This window comes from Rhinolophus hipposideros, assembly GCF_964194185.1.
Source record: "Rhinolophus hipposideros genome assembly, chromosome: 12".
Lineage (NCBI taxonomy): Eukaryota > Metazoa > Chordata > Mammalia > Chiroptera > Rhinolophidae > Rhinolophus > Rhinolophus hipposideros.
The window spans coordinates 9,939,548-9,962,644 of NC_138058.1; the positions used below are offsets into that span (position 1 = coordinate 9,939,548).

Sequence of the window (23,097 nt, forward strand, 5' to 3'; positions counted from 1 at the left end):
AGGATGCAGGCAGCCCGCCCTCATCTGAGGAAGTCTGGGAAGCAGGGCCACTCCACAGGCCTCAATCCTTAATGACATATGGCAGGGGCTGGCTGTCAGTTCCACAAGACCAGCCCTTCATCACGATTCAGTTCATTCAAAGGTGATCTGGGACTGGGAACACGGACCCACCCCTTCCAAATTCACCCAGGATGGAATGTTCCAGAAAGTCAGCTCACTGAGAGAGCAGGGGCCATAGATGCAAAGCCTATCAAACATGGTTTACCTGCTGCTCTAGGTACCCTGGGGCCTGGGATCAAAGTGCCTAGGGGAGCTGATTGCTTATCAGGTCACTGGCCAATGCGCACTCAGGACAGAGTTCTGGTGGCTGTGACAACTCAGCGAGTCCCTTGGGGTATGTGTCAATGTCTACAGGTGTCAGGATCAATGAAGATTCTGCTTCTCCAAGCAGTCCTTGGAAACACAGGGACACATCCCAAATACCCTTTCCTAGATGGCATGGTGGCCATAACTACCCCGCTTTCCTCTGCCTAAAAACACACAACCTGACATTATGTCAACATACCCATTTACAAGCTGTCTTTTGCTTATTATAGCTCAGTTTGGGCTATTTTCTGATAGCATCTGAGGCAATTCTTTAAAGCTCACGTGAAGTGCATAGCCACTACCGATACGTAAGGGTCTCTTCCTTTTCCTGGTTTGTCCCTCATTCCTATCCTTGGAGTTTTAGGATGACCTGAAATTCTTTAGGTGGCTTCTACAAAGGCCTTGTTCCCAGCCAAGGGACTGTCCCTTTCCCAGTCCTACACTGACTGGAGGTGCAGCAGGAAGTTTCTGAGGGCTGGTCCAGGGTAACAAGCATGGTGTTCAAACACACGGCAGAAAAGAAAGGAACCTTTCAATGTTCTGAGTGGCTGTCTATGCATTATAAATAATTTTTTTTGGCCTAGATTTTAAACAGCGACATGCAACCTCCTTAGCCAAAAAAAGCACGATTCCTGTCCTAGTTTGCCCATTATAAATGATTTGTGACCCGATAACATCCAGCTCATTAGTATTCTGTATTCTTCATCAATGGGTGTAATGACAACAAATGGGCTGGCAGACAACACAGCAAAAACTCATCTCATAGTGACAGAAACACAAGTTTGTTTCCGTCAGCCTCCGCCTGGGACACACCATGGTGCCCACCAGAAATCGGTCGACAGACTAGACGTCATCAAAATGGCGGCGTGAGGTGAGCCTCTGTAAAGCTTCCCTGGAATTTACAACTAATTGAACAACAATAACTCCACAAAGGACTCCCTGCACAGCAGACAGGCAAGACGAAGAGGCCCACTACTGAATTCACCTACAGGTGGGCAAATAGCATGAGTGGGGGAGGAGGGAAGGGAGAAGTGCGGGGACAGAGCTGCGGGGGCACAGGACGCAGACCTAGCTCAGTGCTCCGAGCTTGCTGCATCCCAGAATTACCGCAGCTGCGGGAGAGGGAAGGACTCGGACTGCTAGGGCTCCGCTTATGGCCCACAGGGCTGAGGGGGCAGCATATAACACGGCTGAACCCAACGCTCCCGGCAGAGACCGAGCAGAAAAGACTGAGGGAAGAGGGCTGCAAACGGGGGTTTAAGCCCTCACTGCCGAGCAGAGAACGGAAGCCTTAGGCACTGAGACTAGCCACCCCCTCCCTACCCTCCCAGAGCTCGCCCCGCCCCCACCTGTCCGGTGATAGAAGCGGAACAGTAGCAGTGTCAGATCTAAAGAACAGAATATTTGCTGTTCTGAGAACTGTGGACCACAGACACAGATTCACAACCCAGCTAGTTCCGGCAAAGGGGAAGGAGCTGTGGAAGCGGAATGGCTGTGGTAGTGGTCGCTGCCATTGCTCTGGGCCACCTCTCACAACTCACCCCGCCCCTGGCCCCACCTATCCGGGCGGATCCCTGCAGGAGTAAACAGAACTGCTGAAACATATGGGCTCTGAATCAGGTGCAGAAAGAGCTTTGGAACTTCAAAAGCTCTCCGCATCCCCATAGGGACGTGGCGCCCTATGACTCAAGCGAACTGTTAACAGAGGAGAAGCCCGTTTCCCAGGGAATCCCCCCATTGTGTGAGAAGCTGGAATAGTGCAGAGAAAACATAGCACTACTGTGTGAGAGAGGAAAAAAAAGGCTGCAGTCGGAGAGAAAAATAAAACATTCTACCAACAAGTACTGGAAAACAAAAGAAAGACCTCTTCCTATCAACCTGTTGCAGAAGCCACTCCTGTAGATGTCTAGAAAGAGAAATAATAAATCAGTAATTGCCATGAATAACCAAGGCAAGAAGACAGCTCAGAAAGAAAGTAAAAAGTCTCCAGAAAAGACTTGCTGAGTTGTCACAGCCACCAGAACTCTGTCCTGAGTGCGCATTGGCCAGTGACCTCTTAAGTTCCAGAAAAGGAACTTAAAGGTATGGAAATATGTGACTTAAATGACAGAGAATTCAAGATTGCAGTTCTGAAAAAACTCAATGAGATGCAAGAAAACACAGAAAAGCAATTTAATGAACTCAGAAATGCAATCAAAGAACAACATGAGCATTTTACGAAAGAGATTGAAATTTAGAAAAGAACCAAAGAGAATTTTCTGGCAATTAAGAACTCAATAGAAGAAATTAAGAATGAAATAACCAATTTAGGTAGTAGAGTTGACCAGATGGAGGAAAGAATCAGTGACATCGAAGATAGAAACCTGGAAATTACAAAGATGGAAGAAGAAAGAGACTTGAGACTTAAAAGAAATGAAAGAACTCTACAAGAACTTTCTGATTACATCAGAAAGAGCAATATAAGAATAATGGGCATACAAGAAGGAGAAGAAAGCGAGAAGGGAACAGAAAATATATTCAAACAAATTGTTGATGAGAACTTCCCAAACTTGTGGACAGAACTGGATCCTCGAATCCAAGAACCAAACAGAACACGTAATTACCTCAATCCCAACAGGCCTTCTCCAAGGCACATTGTATTGAAGCTGTCTAAAATCAATGACAAAGAAAGAATCTTCAAGGCAGCCAGGGAAAAGAAGATGGTAACCTACAAAGGAAAGCCCATTAGATTATCATCAGATTTTTCAGCAGAAACTCTACAAGCCAGGAGGGAGTGAAACCAAATATTCAAACTATTGAAAGAAAGAAATTATGAGCCAAGAATAATATATCCAGCAAAAATATCCTTTAGATATGAAGGAGGAATAAAGACTTTTCCAGACATACAGAAGCTGAGGGAATTTTCTAATACACGACCTGCACTACAAGAAATACTAAAGAAGGCTATTCGACCACCATCAACAGGGACAATTTGTGGCAACATAAAAAGGGGGAGAGTAAAGGCCTGACCAGAATATGGGAATGGAGAAAGTAAGCGTGCTGAAGAAAATGGAATACTCTAAATATCAAACTTTCTTTTACATAAACTTAAGGGTAACCACTCAAAAAAACTCCAGAACTGAAATATATACTGTAATGAAAGAAGAAACAGAGGGAAACATCGTAGAATACCACCACACAGAAATAACAGACAACAAAAAGGCAAAGAAACAATAGAGACACAGCCTTACCAGAAAACTAAACACAGAATGACAGGAAATCTTCATGTATCAATAATCACCCTGAATGTAAATGGACTGAACTCACGAATAAAAAGACACAGAGTAGCAGACTGGATCAAAAAATTGAACCCAACCATATGCTGTCTCCAAGAGACACATCTGAGCTACAAGGACAAGCATAGACTCAAAGTGAAAGGGTGGAAATTGATACTCCAAGCAAATGGTACCCAGAGAAAATCAGGTGTAGCCATAATGATATCAGATGAAACAGACTTCAGGGTGAAAAAGATAACAAGAGACAAAGATGAACATTTCATCATGGTAAAGGGGACTATACAACAAGAAGACATAACAGTCATCAATATTTATGCCCCCAATCAGGGAGCACCAAAATATACCAAGCAACTACTAACAATAACTGAACTAAAGGGAGAAATTGACCAAAACACAATTATACTAGGGGACTTAAATACATCATTGACAGCTATGGATAGATCATCCAAACAGAAAATAAATAAGGAAATAGCAGCCCTAAATGACACATTAGATAAAATGGACATCATTGACATATATAGAGCACTTCATCCTAAAACATCAGACTATACATTCTTTTTGAGTGTACATGGAACATTCTCAAGGATAGACCATATATTGGGGCATAAAAGCAGCCTCAGCAAATTTAAGAAGATTGAAATCATACCAAGAATATTCTCTGATCACAAGGCTTTGAAATTGGATATCAACTGCAAAAAGAAAGCAGGGAAAAACACAAATACATGGAGATTAAACAACATACTTTTAAAGAACGACTGGGTCAAAGAAGGAATTGGAGGAGAGATCAAAAGATACATAGAAACAAATGACAATAAAAATACATCCTACCAAAATTTTTGGGATGCAGCAAAAGCAGTTTTAAGAGGGAAATTTATATCATTACAGGCCTATCTCAAGAAACAAGAAAAATCCCAAATAAATAATCTCATGTTACAACTTAAAGAACTAGAAAAAGAAGAACAAGTGAAACCCAAAGTCAGCAGAAGAAAGGAAATAACAAAAATCAGAGCAGAACTAAATGAAATAGAGAACAAAAAGACAATAGAAAAAATTAATGTGACAAAGAGCTGGTTCTTCGAAAAAATTAATAAAATCGACAAACCCTTGGCTAGACTCACTAAGATAAAGAGAAGACACTAATTAACAAAATCAAAAATGAAAAAGGGGAAGTTATCATGGACACCACAGAAATACAAAGGATCATGGAAGAATATGAAGGACTATATGCCACCAAATTCAAAAACCTAGAAGAAATGGACAAGTTCTTAGAAACATATAGCCTTCCAAGGCTGAACCATGAAGAACTGGAAAATCTAAACAGACCGATCACCAGTAACGAAATTGAATCAGTCATCCAAAACCTTCCCAAAGGCAAAAGTCTGGGACCGGATGGCTTCACTAGTGAATTCTACCAAACCTTCAAAGAGGATCTAATACCAATCCTGCTCAAACTCTTCCAAAAAATTGAAGAAGAGACAGTACTTCCTAACTCATTTTATGAGGCCAACATTACCCTGATACCAAAACCTGGTAAAGACAACACAAAAAAAGAAAACTACAGACCAATATCTCTGATGAATACTGATGCAAAAATCCTAAACAAAATTTTAGCAAATCGAATACAACAATGCATTAAAAAGATTATTCACCACGACCAAGTGGGGTTCATCCCCGGGGCACAAGGATGGTTCAACATCCGCAACTCCATCAACGTGATACATCACATAAAGAAAATAAAGGACAAAAATCATATGATTATATCAATTGATGCAGAAAAAGCATTTGACAAGATACAACATCCATTTATGATTAAAACACTTAATAAAATAGGAATAGGAGGAAAATACCTTAACATAATAAAGGCCATATATGGCAAACCCTCAGCTAATCTCATAATTAATGGTGAAAAACTGAAGCCCTTTGCTCTACGTTCAGGAACATGACAGGGCTGTCCCCTACCACCTCTGCTTTTCAACATAGTGTTGGAAGTCCTTGCCAGAGCCATCAGGCAAGAGAAAGAAATAAAAGGCATCCAAATTGGGAATGAAGAAATTAAATTATCACTCTTTGCAGATGACATGATGCTATATATAGAAAACCCTAAAGACTCTACCAAAAAGCTGTTAGAAACAATCAATGAATACAGTAAAGTTGCTGGCTACAAAATCAACGTACAAAATTCCACTGCATTGCTATATACTAACAATGAAATCTCAGAAAAAGAAATACAAAAAACAATTCCCTTTGCAATTGCAGCAAAAAGAATAAAATACCTAGGAATAAACTTAACCAAGGATGTGAAGGATTTATATGCTGAAAATTGTAAGACATTTTTGAAAGAAATTGAAGAAGACACAAAGAAATGGAAAGACATTCCATGCTCATGGATTGGAAGAATCAACATAGTTAAAATGGCCATATTACCTAAAGCAATATACAGATTTAATTCAATCCCCATCAAAATCCCCATGGCATTTTTTAAAGAAATAGAACAAAAAATCATCAGATTTGTTTGGGACCACAAAAGACCCCAAATAGCCAAAGGCATCTTAAGAAAAAAGAACAATACTGGAGGTATCACACTCCCTGACTTTAGCTTGTACTACAGGGCTACAATAATCAAAACAGCATGGTATTGGCAGAAAAACAGACACATAGACCAACGGAATAGAAGTGAGAACCCAGAAATAAAACCACATCAATATGGACAGATAATTTTTGACAAAGAAGCTAAAAACATACAATGGAGGAAAGACAACCTCTTCAATAAATGGTGCTGGGAGAATTGGATAGCCACGTGCAAAAGAATGAAACTGGACTGCTATCTGTCACCATGTACCAAAATTAATTCAAAATGGATCAAAGACTTAAGCAAAAGACCTGACACAATAAACTGCATAGAAGAAAACATAGGTACTAAACTTATGGACCTTCGGTTCAAAGAGGATTTTATGAATTTGACTCCAAAGGCAATGGAAGTAAAAGCTAAAATAAACAAATGGGACTATATGAAACTTAAAAGTTTCTGCACAGCAAAAGAAACCATCGACAAAACAAAGAGGCAACCGACTGAATGGGAGAAGATTTTTGCAAACAGTGCCTCCGATAAGGGGCTAATGTCCAAAATATACAAAGAACTCATGAAGCTCAATAACAATAAAACAAACAACCCAATTGAAAAATGGGCAGAGGACCTGAAGAGACATTTCTCCAAAGAGGACATACAAATGGCAAATAGACATATGAACAAATGCTCAACATCGCTAATCATCAGAGAAATGCAAATGAAAACCACAATGAGATATCACCTCACCCCAGTCAGAATGGCTATCATCAACAAGACAAATAGCGACAAGTATTGGAGAGGCTGTGGAGAAAAAGGAACCTTCATACACTGTTGGTGGGAATGCAGACTGGTGCAGCCGCTATGGAAGGCAGTGTGGAGGTTCCTCAAAAAATTATGAATAGAATTACCATATGACCCAGCAATTCCTCTCCTGGGTATCTACCCAAAAAAATTTGAAAACTTTTATACATAAAGACACGTGTGCTCCAATGTTCGTTGCAGCTTTGTTTACGATGGCCAAGACATGGAAACAGCCAAAATGTCCTTCGATAGATGAATGGATAAAGAAGCTGTGGTATATATACACCATGGAATACTATTCGGCAGTAAGAAAAGATGATATAGGAACATTTTGTGAAGGATCTTGAGAGTATAATGCTAAGCGAAATAAGTCAGACAGAAAAAGCAGAGAACCCTATGATTTCACTGATATGTGGTATATAAACCCCAAACAACAAAAGAACAAGACAAACAAATGAGAAAGAAAAACTCATAGACACAGACAATAATTTAGTGGTTACCAGAGGGTAAGGGGGGTGGGAGGTGGGAGATGAGGATAAGGGGGATCAAATATATGGTGATGGAAGGAGAACTTACTGGATGGTGAACACACAATGGGATTTATAGATGATTTAATACAGAATTGTACACCTGAAATCTATGTAATTTCACTAGGAATTGTCACCCCAATAAATTAAAATAAAAAAAAAAGAAATCGGTCCATGTCATCCGGCTCCTCAGCTCTGAGACAAGAGAAAGAGAATGAACTTCAAAGGACCTTATTTCCAATAAGGAGGTCTGCTGGCCAGTCCCCGAGACCACCACACCAACGGTGCTGGGACAACTAGTTCAAAGACACTTAAACAATCAGCTCTTTGGTTTTTTTTCCCTTTAAGGCATTATTTACATTCAATAAAAGTCATTCATTTTAAGTGTATAGTTTGACGAATTTTTAGTAAGTGTGTAACCACCACTGAAACCCACATAGAAAGCAGTTCCCTCATCCTCAAAGGTTTTCTCCTGCATCTTGGTGGTTCATCCCTTCTCAACGACAGCCACAGAAAACCACTGATCTGCTGTCACTTTAGTTTTGCCAGTTTTAGTATTTCATATAAATGGAATCAGAGAGCACAGAATCCTTGATTTTCATTTAGCATAAAGTTTTTGAGATTCATCCATGCTGCTGTATGTATTAATATTTCATTCCTCCTGACTTTCAACCAGTGTTCCACTAGATTGTTTCCAGTTTGGGGCATAAAGAATTATGCTATTTTGAACATTCATGTCTGTGTGTTTGTGCAGACACAGGCATTCATTTCTCTGGGTAAAGACATAGGTGTGAAATTGCTGAGTCATAAGATACACGTATGTTTCAGAAACTGTTATCCTGTTATACAAGGTGGCTGGTCCGTTTTTTGCATTTCCACCAGCAAAGTATGAGAGTTCCAGTTGCTCCACATCCTTGTCAACACTTGGTATTGTCAGTTTTTTTTCTCTTTGTAGCTTTAAGTTGCATTTTTCTCAGGAGTAGTGATGTTGAACATATTTTCCCATGCTTACTGCTCTTTTACATGTCTTCTTTGGTGAAGTGCCTGTTCAAATCTTCTGCCCATTTTTCAATGAGGTTGTTTCTCCTTGTTATTGAGATTAAGAGAGAGAGAGGGAGAGAAGAGAGATGGGAGCCTGACCCTTTGATTTTGAAAGTGGGGTTCAAAGAGCCCCAGGTTATCTTTCCTGGTGTTTTTCAAGGGACACTGGTTAGATAGATAACATTTGCTAGGCACTTATTATGTAACAGGCATTATTTGAAGTGCCTTACATCTGTTAATTCCTATAATCCTCACCACGGCCCATTAAGGCAGGTACTGTTATCATTCCCATTTCATAGGTGAAGAAGCTGAGGCCCTGAGAGGTTGTGTAAGTTGCTGACACCACACGACTAGGAAATGGTGGAGCATGCTGGTCCGGGTGCCCATGCTGTGAGCACTGCATTCTCCTCCCTCCTACAGCTCCCTCCAAAGCCATCAAGAAGGTGTCTGATATAGAACCATGTACCAGTGCTCTGGGAGGGCAGCACTGAGCATGTTGAATTCTGGCTGCTTTAGTGTACAGCACAGACACTTCATGTACTCTGCAGAAAAATGGTATTGCATGCTCACAGGATGACAATGTTTGTCTGCAGAGAAGAATACTGCAGAAAACCAACTAAAAATACCCAACTGAAAACAGCGTAGAGTCTCGAGGAAGAGATGGAATTCACACTTCAGAGCTATTACACAAGTTGCAATGTGATTCGGGGCTAGGCCAGAAATGTAAACCAACTGTTGAGGAAGTTTACAAAGGAAGGAGATCAGCCACACAAAGTGGTAAGAGAAGCCCACAGTGGGTGGGTGTGGGGGTGTTTTGGAAATGGCCTTGAGGGGGGGGGGTGCATGGGTGAGTGGCAGGGAGGACAGCCCAAGGAATTGCTGGAGTGGTTGAGTTTGACAGGAGAGTGGGGGACATGTGGGAAAGTAAAGTGAAAGTGAGAGGAGTGTGGACAGGAAGCTTGAGGCCAACCACAGACTTAAATGCCAGCAATCTGGTCTCAGCTTTTGGATGAGCTGGGACAGGGTGTTGATGGAGAATCTGTGGGAGGAAACTGGTTAGGAGAAAGGGAAGAGGGACCCAGTTCAGGGGGAGGTGAGCACAGACAGGAAGGATGGTTGGCGGCATCCACAGTGCCCTGTACTGCAGGGGCTGTGCTCCCCACCTCAGCACTAACCAAAGCCACAGTTGGGAGTCTCAGGGGAGCTGGTGGGGTCAGAGGCAAAGCAGTCCCACCTAATGTCATTTGTCTAGAAAAAGTAATGCTGATGATCTATATCTTTAAAAATGTTACTCGAAATTTATAGTAACTTGATTTCTTTCTTTTGGGCACAGTTCTATACATTTTAGCATGTGTATAAATTCATGGAACCATCATCAGTGCAGAGACAGAACAGTTCCTCCAGAATTCCTTCATTCTCTTCACACCTGTAACTCCTGCTCTGCTCTCCATTACCCTGCTCTCTTTTCAAGAACGTTAGGTAAATCTAATCCTATAGCACATACCCTTTTGAGACTGCCTTCTTCTACTCAGCAGAATGCCTTTGAGAGTCACCCAAGTCACCACGCCTCTCTTGTAGCTGAGTAGCTTTTCCATTGTATGGTCGGATCACAGCTGGTTTATCCATTCACCCCCTGGAGGAAATTCAGGTTGTTTCCCGTTTGGGGCAATTAGGAATACAGCTGCTGTAAGCATTTGTGTACAGGTTTTTGTGTGGATATACGTTTTTAGCTCTCTGAGTAAGTAACCTGGGAGTGTGGCTGGGACATATGGAAAGTGTATGTTTAACTTCACAAGAAATGGACAAAGTGTTTTCCAGCATGGTATTCCACTTACCTTCACCAGCAACGTATGAGTGACGTGCAGCTGTTCTACACCCTCAAGGGGAGTTAGTATTGTCAATGCTTTTTAGTGCATTTCTCTAATGGCTAACAATGTTGAACATTTTTTCATGTACTTTTTTGCCATCTGTGTATCCTCTTCGGTGAAGCACCCATTCGTGTCTTTTGCCCATTTTTAAGCTGTTTTGTTTTCTTACTGTTGAGTTTTGAGAGTTTTTTTTAAAATATATTCTGATACAAGTCAGATAAGTAATTTGTCAGATACGCAATTTGTCAATATTTTCTCCCAGCTTGCCTTTTCATCCTTTGTAGTATCTTTCACAGAGTAAAAGTTTTTCGTTTTGAGAAAGTCCAAGTTAATTATTTTCTTTTATGAATTGTGTTTTTGGTGTCAGGCTTGGGAACCCTTTGGCTACCCACAGGCCACAAAGATTTTCTCCTCTGTTCTCTCCTAATGGTTTTATATATTTTATATTTAGATTTATGATCCATTTTGTGTTAGCTATTTTTATAATGTGAGGTTTAGGTTGATGTTTATTTGTTTGCACATGGTTGTGCAATTGTTCCAACCCCATTTTTCAAAAATCAGTTGCTCATATGTATGTGGGTTGATTTCTGGGTTCTGTATTATCTGTTCTGTTCCATTAATTCCTCCAATTTTTTTTCCTCCAACTTTCTTTCTCAAAATTATTTTGGCTATTCTAGTTTCTCTGCCTTTCTATTACATTTGCAATAAATTGTCTATATGTAGGAGTTCTGCTTAGATTTTGAATGGAATTGTTTTAAGTCTATGGCCCAATTTTGGAAAAACGAGTATCTTTACCTGCTGAGCCTTCCAATCATAAACATAATATTTCTCTCTATATATTTAGGTCTTCCTTGATTTCTATTATGAGTGTTGTACAGTTTTCACATATGTATCCCATATTTGTTTTATTAAACTTATACCTAAGTATTTCATTCTTTTGGATTAATTATAAGTGGTATTGTGTTTTTAATGCCAGTTTCTAATAGCTCATTGCTGGCCTTTAGAAAGATGAGTGACTTGTGTATGTTGACCTTGTATCCCGTGACCTTCTAAATTCATTTATTAGTGATAATAAATTCAATAAATTTAAATAAACTTTGGATTTCATTGACCTTTCTCTTTTCTGTTTTCAGTCTTATTGATTTCTGCTCTCATATCTATAATTTTCATTCTTCTTGCTTTGAGTTTATTTTGGTCTTCTGTTTCTAGTTTCTTAAGGTGGAAGCTTAGTTGTTCTTTTTCTACTATGAGCACTGATTTCTCTCTAAACACTGTGTTTGCTGATACTCAGAAATTTTGATATGTTGTATTTTCATTTTTTAGTTCAAAATACTTTCTAGTATTTCCTGAAACTCTCTCTTGGACCCTTGGATTACTTAGAAATGTATTATTTAATTTCCAAGTTTTGGAGATATTTTTCCTGCTATCTTTCTGTTTCTAATTCAATCTCAGTTTATTTAGACTTCTTTATATTTATTTTGTGAATCAGGATTTGGTCAATTTTAGTGAATGTTCAATGGTCAGTGGGTACTTCAATGTGTATTCTTCTATTGTTGGGTGGAATGTTCCATAAATGTCAAAGAGCTCTTGTTGGTTGATGGTGTTTTTCAGTTCTTCTATATCCTTGCTGAATTTCTATCCACTAGCTCTCCTACTGAGACAGGCATACTAAAGACTCCTCCTGGTTCTTTAGGTTGTGCTTCATGTATTTTGAAGCTCTGCTGTTAGGTGTATACACATTTAGAATTGTTATGTGTTCTTGGTAAATTGATCCTTTATCATTACGTAATGGCAATCTTTATTCGTGGTAATTCTCTTTGCTCTGAAGCCTATTTTGTTAATATAGCCACTCTGGTTTCCTTTTAATTAATGTTTGTATGGCATATTGTTTTCCATAGTTTTACTTTTCACCTACCTATATCTGAAGCGAATGCCTTACATACAGCATATAGTTAGGTCATTAAAAAAAAAAACACACGGACATTTTCTGTCTTTTAGTAGGCATGTTTAGACCATTTATATTTAATGTAATTATTTATATATTTAGATTTAGGTATACTATTTTACCATCTGTTTTCTGTTTTTCATTAATTGCTTTTTTGTTGTTCCAGTTTTTCCTTTTCTGCATTCTTTTGGGTTAAACATTTTTTTAGTATTCCATTTTAATTCATCTATTATGTTTTTATTTACAATATTTCTTTGTATAGTTCTTAGTAATTATTCTAGGGATTGTGATATGTAAAAATTTATCTTTCAGATACTTAGAATATTTTATCATTTCAAGAGGAATGTAGAAACTTTACTCCACATAGTTCCCTTAATGTGGTAATTATCTTATGTACTATATGTACATACAGTGAATCAGATCAGATTATGTTGTTTTTTCAAATGTCAGACTATCTATTATATAGACTATCTATTATACCATGTCTGTTACTCTTCCTTTCTGTCTCATATCCTAAGTTCCCATCTGGTATCATTTCCTTTCTGTTGGAAAAGCTTCCTTTTGCAATTGTTTCAGAGCAGGTCTCTTGATTAAAAAGCTTTCTTAATTTTTTTCTCTTGAGAATATCTTCATTCACTTTCATTTCTAAAGGATATTTTTCACTGGATATAGAGATCTGGACTAATGCCTCTTTTCTTTTGTCATTTAAACAATATTGTGTCACTACTAGAAGGCTTGCATGGTTTCTGAGGAGAAATTCATGGTGCTATTTATATTTGTCCCACACGGCCAGCCTTGGACCTTGGGTGGTGGTCTATTCTGCAGTTCATATCTGAAAATCTGTGGTCCACTGTTTAAGGTCAGATCCATGCATATTCAGTATAGTAAGAACTCAATCTTCTTTATAGGGTCACGTTCCTGAGCTCCTCCCTCTCTGAGATCTCTGCCCAGTGCTTCCTGGATCTCAAGGCTCCCTTTGTGTTCCTCTGACGAGAAAGGTGGTTTTTTATTTATTCCGCTTTGCTTCATACTTCCTACACCTGTACTTTCATATGGGGCCATGCAGTAGGGAGACAGAGAGAGGGCAGGAAAAACAAGTAATGGGTTTCATTTCAACCTCTTAGAACTACAGCTCTTCTGCTCAGAGAGATAGATTCCCTTCCTTCAACATTTTAGTTTCCTATGAATTCCTATTTCTGCTGCTGTTGCTACTGCTGCTATCACTGTCAGAGGATTGCTTACAGGGTGAAAAGAAATGGAGAAAGAACAAAGAAGTGCAGATTTCCCCTCACTCGTGTGAGCATTAAAGACCGTATTCCTGCTCCCTACACAGCATTAGGAGGCTTTTCCTGGTCCTCTGTCAGCACAGATGCCTGCTTCTGGGTTTGGGGCTACATTGAGTCAAGGCTAAGGGACACTGGAAGGGACACTGGAAGAACATGGTGAGCTCATGGCCAGTTCAGTGGTACGTATAATTCCTATACTTCCCCAATCTGTCCTCTGATATAGTCTTTGCAGGGTTCTCAAATAGCTGTTTCATGCATTTCCACCACATTTATAACTGTATCCAGTGTCACAGACAAGACGGAGTAAGCTGGCTCCATCTCACCCAGGTCCAGGTCCTCCATTTATCTTCTCACACCTTTCTCAGTGAGTATGTTGACGACCCACGGGAATCAACAGGTAGGAACACAAATTCTGATGGCTGAAGGGAGGGTCTGTAAACAGGCCCTTTTGTGGAAAATGTACAGGTGACCTGGACAAGTTATTATAATAGACTCTCGAGGAAACACATTCCTGGGTGGTTCCTGGAGAATGAAGAGGCTGACCGATGAAGTGGACAGGGACTCCTTCCCTTGGATTGAGTGTATCACTCTGGTATGATCTAACATTAAAAATGTGTCAAAAGGAACTACCACTGCACGTCAACATGGAATTCTAGTACACCAACACAACAGCTCTCCCACGCTTCCCTACCCACTGAGAGTAGGTTTGGGCACCCATGCTAGCCTCAGTTTCCTCTTCTAAAATAGTGACGACATTGATATGGTGACTATAAACCAGAGCATTGAAAATTCTCTGAAACACTCCCTCCCTCAATTAGAAATTAGAGGATTTTCTAATTCCTCTCCCTGTGAGTACGGGCTGGCTAACCTCAGTGACTTGCTTCTAGCGAATAGAATGCAGCAGAAATGACACTGCTTGACTTCCAAGTCCAGGTAGTAAGAGGACATGCAGCTCCCTCCTGGCTCTGTCTCCCATGATGCTCGCCCTTGAACCCAGTCACATGTTGTGAGGAAGCCACACCTCCATGTGGAGAGCAATGGTCCTAGCTGACAGCCAACGTGGACAACTAGCCATGAGCATGAGCATGTCTTCACACGGTTTCAGTCCACTATCTTTGAGCCATTCTACCTGAGGCCACATGGACAAGCATTCTCTGCCAGGCCCTGCCCAAGTGGAAGACCCATGAGCATAATAGATGCCTTTGCGTTGATGCTGTCCATTTGGAGTGGTTCATTACACAATGGCAGAGAGCCAGGATTGTTAATGCCTAACAGACTCTCTGATATCCTTAGACTCTCTGATGTCCAAGGGTCCTTCCAGATCAGGCATATTTCAACTGGGTTGATTAGTTCCATATTACACATGAGACAGACACTGGTAAAGGTGCAGCTAGGCCTCCCAAATGTATTATAAACCGAGCAAAAGGAACCTGTCTGAGAAGGCTTATGAGCATTATGTTCCTTTTATAGTCTCCACTAAAGTCTTTTGGAGTACATGAAACAGCTGTGGTTGCAGGAAGAGCTCACAATTTCTTGTAGGATTGAAATATACCAAGTACGTGCTCACTGCCAGTGACCAGAGAGGCAACTGTGGTAAAGCAATGCTCACAGGTATTCCATACATTTTAAGTATCCTTTATGTTAAGACAGTCTGGTCCATGAAAGGTGAACTTTAAGGGAGAATAAATTGGAGTCTGCTCAGTCACACTAACAAAGAGCTCATAAGAGTATTCTTGTTAAAATTCGATAGAAGTGTAAAAAAATGTGATGGGAAAGACGTCCCATATTAACACTGTAAATATTAACACTGTCTACTTCTAGGTAGTATGATTATAAATGATCTTTTGCTTTCTTCTTTACACATTTCAGTCTTTTTCAATTTTTTTCTTGCATTTTCTATCTATAAGAAAATGTACAAGAATTAGGGGGGGAAAGTTGAGATACCTATTGCATAAGACAGTATTGGGCAAATGGTCTTCCATGGAAAATCATGAAGAATTATTCAGAGAAATAGAAAGGACCATAGCCAGAGAAGGTTATTTTGTTGTTACTTCTTCCCCCCAGATAATTACTTTAAATGCATGGTGCCACAAAGTGGACCAGATTTTTGTTTATTTTCTAATCCCAATCTTTAATATGCTGAGGAACCCTGAGACTCTCCAAAAGGGAGAAACAGTAAAAGCATGGCACTGACTTGCTTTAGGGGGCATTTCCTGGCACTGGTGTAAAGCAAAGTTGCTAAGGTCAGTGCGGTCCCCTCCATTCTCAAACCTGGGTGCTTGGGACAGGTACACACCTCCTCATTTCCTTACACACCAAGGCAGTGAGGTTCGGAAGCACCCCTGAGCTCTGAAGCCATCAGCAGCTGAGTTCAAGAAGAAAGTGTCATCTGGGTGTGTGGGAAGAAAAGTCACACCATGGGTTAGGCTGGTGCCACCCTCATCTCATGGCGAACTCTGCAAACTCAGTATGTTTTTTTACTGCAGAGACTTGGTGAAGCGTGTGGGAATGACTGAGCTCAGCTGAGGTGGTTCTCTTCTCCCGAGATGTAACAGGGACATTTTTCCTCTTAACCAGAGTTATCAGAAAGTGTCGGGGCTCAAATGGAAAGCTGGCCTAATTTCCTAGTGATTGTTACTTAACGGTTATACAACGAGAATTTCACTGGAGCACAATTCTTAGGAACTTGTCGCTGAAATTCTAAAAGGAATGGGTAGCCTTTTCTCAAGAAAGGCAGCATTTTCAAGATGGTGGACTTCCGATCCTCCTTTTTTAATTTCAAATTTATTGGAATTATTGAGAGGGGTTTTAGTAAATTGTCCATTGCCTCAGATGCCCCCTGAGAAGTTCTGGGTATCCCCAAGCTAAGACAGTCTCAAATTTCTAAGCCTACCAGGCACACATTTCTCTTTCTGACAACTCTTTGTGGCCAACCAAAGGACCCCACCAGGGTAATAGCCAAAAGCCTCTAACAGAGAGAGGCCCATTTTCTATTCTGCTGTTTACTGGGCCACAGTCAGAATTAGCATGCTGCCTGCAAGGGCAGCTCTACTTTTCTCTTTGTTTTGAATCCAGACTCACTCATGTGGAAATTGCAGGGTAATATAAATGATTATGTGCCCTGATACCTTCCTGTTCTCAAAATGCCTGCTGCTGCCTTAATCACCAAATAAAACAAACTGAAAGGAAGCCTCCTCAACGTTTTCTTAACTGCCATTTTTTTCCCCCCCGTGTTGGGGCTTAGATGATATACGTAACACCCAGTCAAGAGCCTATGAAAGGAAAATCACAGCAAAATTAGCACGATAGGCTCAGGCTGGGAACGTGAACATACATCACACGGGGGTATGTTCCATTCTGCATGGAGTCTTTTCCATTCTGCAGGCTTTTCCATTCTGCATGGAGTCTGCACAGGGGGGTCAGCAAGCGTCAACTTACAACCTGTATGGACTGGACCAAGCTTTCCTTTCAGACCTATAGAACTTACATCCAGAGAAATGAAACAGTAAAACGAGGTCAGACTCTCCTCTTAACCTTATTACTCTCCACAAGACAACACTGGGAAAACAGACCTTACAAATCTGATCATCACCCCGGCTTTGCCCAACAGACCCCACAGAATCTGTTCTTTCTCCTTTACACTTGTTTTCGAGAATGCCTCTGTAGCTTGCCTAAAAGATCTCTGAGGGCAGGGCAGTGTTATGTACCTGTTCTTTATCTCCCACTTGCTCACTTTACTTAGTTAATAAATAATTCTGGTCTTTATCTCCCACTCGCTCACCACATTACTTAGTTAACAAATACTTCTGGGACAGTAATGGAATGGTCTCAGTTATTGGTCTATATCAACAACCCCCCCTTCCCCGACTCCTTGGGGGCACCTGAAGAAATAGCCAGTCTCCAATGGCTAAAGCTTTTCCTTCTGCAACACCTCCTTCTGCAAAAGCATATGTATAGGCTCCATGTTTGTTGCGTTGTAACTCCTCCCTCTTCCTTGAACCATTTTATCAGCATTGGCACTGAGGATTTGGGTCAAAACATAATAAAATCATTTCCCTTGTGTTTGAAAACCAGCATTCACTCTCTCGAGTACCCCCCAAATCAGGTACTCTTGATACCTATTAACAAAAGGCAGTCCAGCTCTAAACTCACCACCCGCCTTCTCTCCACAGGGTTGTGGAAACAGAACTCCCAGCTCATTGGGAATAATGCAATTTTCATGAATGCTAATGAACTACTCATTTAACATTGGATTAAAGGAAGAGGCTCACTCACATGAAACAGTTTCTTCTTAGTGTTCAGTTCTATCAAAACACGGAGCAAGCTGTATTTTACAATACTGCAGTTAGAGAACTGTGCTTTCTTTGGGAAGCAAAGATTCCCGATGGCACTTTCTGTCCCTGTCCCGTGGGCACGTTGTAAACCTAAAGGAGCAGCTTCCGGGACTGTCATGAGAAGCTACTAGGGACCCAGACTCTAGTATGTGATGCCTGAATCTGAACCCCTGCCTGCCACTGATTGGCTGCGTGATCGGTAAGCGTCAGCTTTCTCAACTGTAAAACGGGGCTCATAAGAACCTATGGCAAGGGGATGTGGTGAGGATTGTAAATGATCTTTATCTTCTTCTTCAAACATTTTAGCATTTTTCAATTTTATTTTTGCACTTTTTATGTATAAGAAAATATACAAGAATTATGGGGGGAAAGTTGAGATACCTATTACATGACAGTATTGGGCAAAGGGTCTTCCATGGAAAATCATGAAGAATTATTTGGAGAAATGGGAAGGACCATGGCCAGAGAAGCTTATTTTGTTGTTATTATTTTTTTCCAAATAATTATTTTAAATGCACAGTGCCATGAAATGGAACAGATTTTTGTTTATTTGTTAATCCCAATCTTAGTGCCTTTAATGTGCTGAGGAACCCTGATACTCTCTAAAAGGGAGAAACAGTAAAAGCATGGCCCTGACTTGTTTTAGAGGGCACATTTAGAATTAATGCCTGTACTGCTGCCAACACACAGGGAGTGCTCCCTAAGTTTTAGCTTTTCTCCCAAGCACTGTGCTAGGGGCTTATACACGGCTGCATTTCATTCCTGCAGGAACCCTAGCAAGCAGCTGCAATGATTACCACCCCCATTTTACAGAGGAAGAAACTGAGGCTAAGAAAGGTTTAGTGACTCATCCAAGGACAGAAAGTAAAAGTGGCAAGAATCAAAGCCATGCTCATCTGAATTTAAGCTGTGTGCTTCCTTCTGCACCACAGCACTTCCTGGATGACCACACACACACACACACACACACAAACACACACATCCTGCAGAACTTTGTCACATCAGAATTATAAAGACATGCCTGGACTGGAGCACAAAATGGGAAACTGTGAACCTCATTATCTCCATCAAACAGTTTCCTTTTTGAGTTCTAGGACCATGTGTTTTGCATCTTCCCTAAAGAAAACAGCACATAGTTCTGAACACACAATAGACACTCAATTAATATTCACTGGGTATACGTGGAAATTCACAGAAGAAAGTGCAATCGTGTCCTGGTTCAGAAAACTTGATCAAAATTCCATATAAACCATGAATTCCCTAAAGCTTTGAAACCCTTGCCTAATACAATGCATGTCTTTTTGAGACAATGAGTATTTTGATCTGAAGCTAAACATTTCTAATCTCCTCAAAAATACCCTGAGAGTGAAAATAATTCCTATCAGGCCTCCAGGTGGAATTAGGGGAAAGGCCCCCCATGTGGCTTCCACAAAACCCTGTAAAGCGAGAGGCTTTGAAACGGAGAGTCTTAGGATTGTATTTGTTTTGTCCTGTGTTTCCTGAGGGTATACTGCTGCTGTTCTGCTGGAGATATATGGGTATTGCCAAACATTCTGAACCCCTGTCCCCATCTGAGGATAAGAAGGGGAATGGGGGCCAGCAGCCTCAGTACCCCAGCATCTGTACAGGGAGGATTCCAAATTTGGGGAGTGGGTGCCCCAGCTCAAAGCAAATAGGCATGGGAGAAAGAAACTGCATATAATCTGATTAATTTCTAAGACCTTTCAGCCAAGATTTGATTGGAAAGTCTCTATTTGATGATCCCTGAGTATGATGAAGCCAAACCTTGCGTTTCCTCTCTTCTTGATTTCAAGGTAAGCAGTGCAGTAGAGAGGCAGGGCTGAGATTGGGGGGTCAGGGGTGACATTAACGATGATGATGGCAAAACAAAACACCTGTGAACTCCAAAGTCACATCAGGACACCACTCTCAGTCTAGGCCTATCAGACAGACTGAATTAGTTCTGATATGAAGGGATTCGCTTGTGGTCTGGGAAGAAGAACAGAGTCTAAGGTTTAGGAAGCTTGTATTTAACTTCCATTTCTTAGAGCTTTAGGATGATGAGTTACTCAACCTTGTTGAGCCTTAGTTTCTTCATCTGTAAAATGGGACTAGCAATGATACATATCTCAAAGTAATGTTGAGGAGATGATATGAGATAATGCATATGAAAGTACTTAGCCCAGTATATCTGCCCTAAAGGATTATGCACAAAGGAAACACTCAGTGAACGCAGGCCACCACCATTGACCTTTCCATTATTACTAATGAGAAAGCCTTGCAAATGTGTTCATATAAAGTGTCCTTCATTTTCATGCATATGCAGCAATTAATATGCTTCAAAAAGAGTATCTTGGTATATTTTGTGGCTGATTCCAAAATAATCCAACAAGAGAGCAGGATAGAAATGATTAGCTTGGTGTTGCAGGTCAGAAAGTGGAGGCTTAGCGAGGGGAAAGGGTTTGCTGGAATTCATCACCTAGGACACAGTTGGCTAGGAATGGAGCTCAGGTCTCTACCTCCAGCACTCTATCCACAGCTACCTGGGAGGGAACCAAGGGACAAAGAATCCCAGAGGAAAGAACTGGAAGCTGCCTGCAAGTGAGAGAGGGTAATAGGGTTCTATTCTGGTCTAGACTGGTCTAATCTGATCATTTGCATGCTGCCTGGGACCATGCAGAGTTTGCAGCCCTCGTAGGTTGTGGCCTAAGGTCTGTAAAGTACTGTGTGGGGAACCATGCTTCCCAATGCCAAGGGGAGGGCCTGTCACTTCAGAACAAGCTGAGGAATTATTCGTATTATCGTTTGTTTAAACTTTTATTACAGAAAGATTTCAAACACATGGAAAAGGACAGGTAAGGATATGATGAACCCCCAGTGCTGATCTCCCAGCTTCCGTAAACCTCACTCCATGCCAACCCCACCCCACACCTCTGGATATTTCTCCTCTCTCTGAGTTTTTTTTTTTTTTTTTTTTTTTAAGAAAATACTTGGGAAATTTACAGCCAATACACACGCCCCCGTGCCCTGCAAACTCAGGTCTAGCAGGCCTGGAGTGGCTGGAATGTATTGTTTTCGGCTGCACCACCGCTCCAGGTGACATGCAAGAATAGACACCCCTGGAGCTACCGAACTGAGTGATCTCTGAGGGCCCCACGATTTGCAAGTGCAGGATTCTGTAAGCGACAACCAGGCAGTGGGTTTTGTGAAGGGAAATGGGCAAACCCTTCAGCTATGTAGGCATACGAGAGGCTATCACAGGATGGAGGGACCTGCCATGCACTCACAGTGGCAGAAGCAGAATGACATTGGAGGAAGCAGGCTAGCCCTGTCGGTTGAGAAAGAGCATCCCATGTTGCCACAGCACTGTGTGCTGGGACTGTCCCCTGCAGCCAAATGATGTCTGTGTTACCTACTAACTGCTACACTCACCTGTGCCTTCCTTGTGGGCAGGAGGCCTCTTACTCATCTTTATTCCCCAGAACCTAGCATAGTCACTAACGGCCAACTCGGCTGAATTGCATGAAATTGATAACATCCAACTAGATGTTACCTGGAATCTTTACCTTCAAATTATCAACTTTATGACTCCACTTCATATACAGTAAGTATTCAATAAATGTCCCAGTGAAGCACGAGGCACGGATAAGGTTATAAGAGCTCTGACACGCCAGCTCCCAAGCTGGTGTTTCTGGTCAACCCAACAACTGTGCAAGGTCCCTAGAATGTCTCCATTTACAGGTGAGGAGGCTGACAGCGCATCTGGAAATGCTGAACACAGTGCAGGTGATTACTGCATGGTCAGTGTGTGGGAATGATTATTACTAGTGCTGTCCAACGCCAGACATTTCCCCGACACAAGAGCCAGGATTTGAACCCAGGCCAGTCTGGCTCCGATCAGACGGCCTTGCCAGGCAGTGTCTATCCTGGAAAAGCAGTAATCAGGAGACCTGAGTCAACAGGGTTAACACATGAATATGTTAAAAATATGAACCACTTGGCAAGCACCAGACAATGAGTAATTTCAGGGCAAGGAACAAAATTGAATGAGCTGGTCTAATTTTTCTAATGGAGCACTGCAATATTTCAAAGAGAGTGGGTACTGAGGGCATGTCCCCACTGCCTGTCTTGCTGGGGCTTTCATCCTAGACCAAGCAAGGACAAACCGAGTTCTGATTGGCCGTCCACACAACACCGCCAAGGCAGGAAGATGTTCCTCTTACCTCTTGGCCCTGTCTTTCTCATCTTCATCCATTAGATTTTCTATGCAGTTTTCCTGCAACCAAACAAACAAACAAATTATTACCCTCTGCTTCTAGCCCTTTCTCACAGGTCTTTCTGGTTGTCCTCATTTTGTTCTTATCTAACCCACATGCCTTAGCCCAGAAGTTCTCAAACTTTTTGGTTCCAGCAACCCTTTACACATTGGAAAATTACTGAGAACTTCAAAGGGCCCTAGCGCATGTGGGTTAAAACGGAGACATCTTAAACGGAAAGCAGCCATTCCATTAGGCATCAGAGCGATGAAGTTGTCCGATATCAAGGAGCATCTGGAAAAGTCCACTGTACACCCAGGAGAGTAAAAAAAAAAAGTAGATAAGGGAGAAACTGACTCTGGGTGGTGAGCACACAATGTGATAGACACATGATGTATTACAGAATTGTACACCTGAAACCTATGTCACTTCACTAACCACTGTCATCCCAATATATTTAATTTTAAAAAGACAGATAATGTGTTAATATTAGGACAACTATTTTGATGTCGCGGACTCCCCAGATCACACTGTGAGAACCTCTATCTAGACCCAGCTGAATGAAGCGTCTGTGTATCCCAGGCTCTCACTTGCAGGCTGCCCATGACGTCGTCCAGGAGAGCACTGACTTGTTTATCTGTTCATTCACATACACAAACCCCTCTTACCATGCAGCCTGGCGGAATGGGGGCCCCAACGGAGTATAACCCACAGCCCTTCCTTTAAGACACTTACACTTACTTCCCTAGACAGTCAAAGCACACAGATGTGAAAATTAAGTAACAATCCAGGAATGTTCTTGGAGCCCAAGGTCATCAGAGGCTACCTCACT

At 41.4% G+C, this 23,097-nt stretch overlaps 1 protein-coding gene across 4 annotated transcripts in view; it reads right to left on the minus strand.

Annotated features, from left to right (window-relative positions):
• The window catches only part of NPAS2 (neuronal PAS domain protein 2), a 149,082-nt gene that overhangs the window by 59,512 nt on the left and 66,473 nt on the right, over positions 1 to 23,097 (minus strand). For all 4 annotated transcript variants that reach the window (XM_081069231.1, XM_081069232.1, XM_081069234.1 and 1 more), the window contains exon 2: positions 22,233 to 22,285. In XM_081069231.1, the coding sequence (XP_080925357.1) occupies positions 22,233 to 22,264 (32 nt within the window). In that variant the 5' untranslated portion in view covers positions 22,265 to 22,285. The remainder of the gene's footprint in view (positions 1 to 22,232; positions 22,286 to 23,097) is intronic.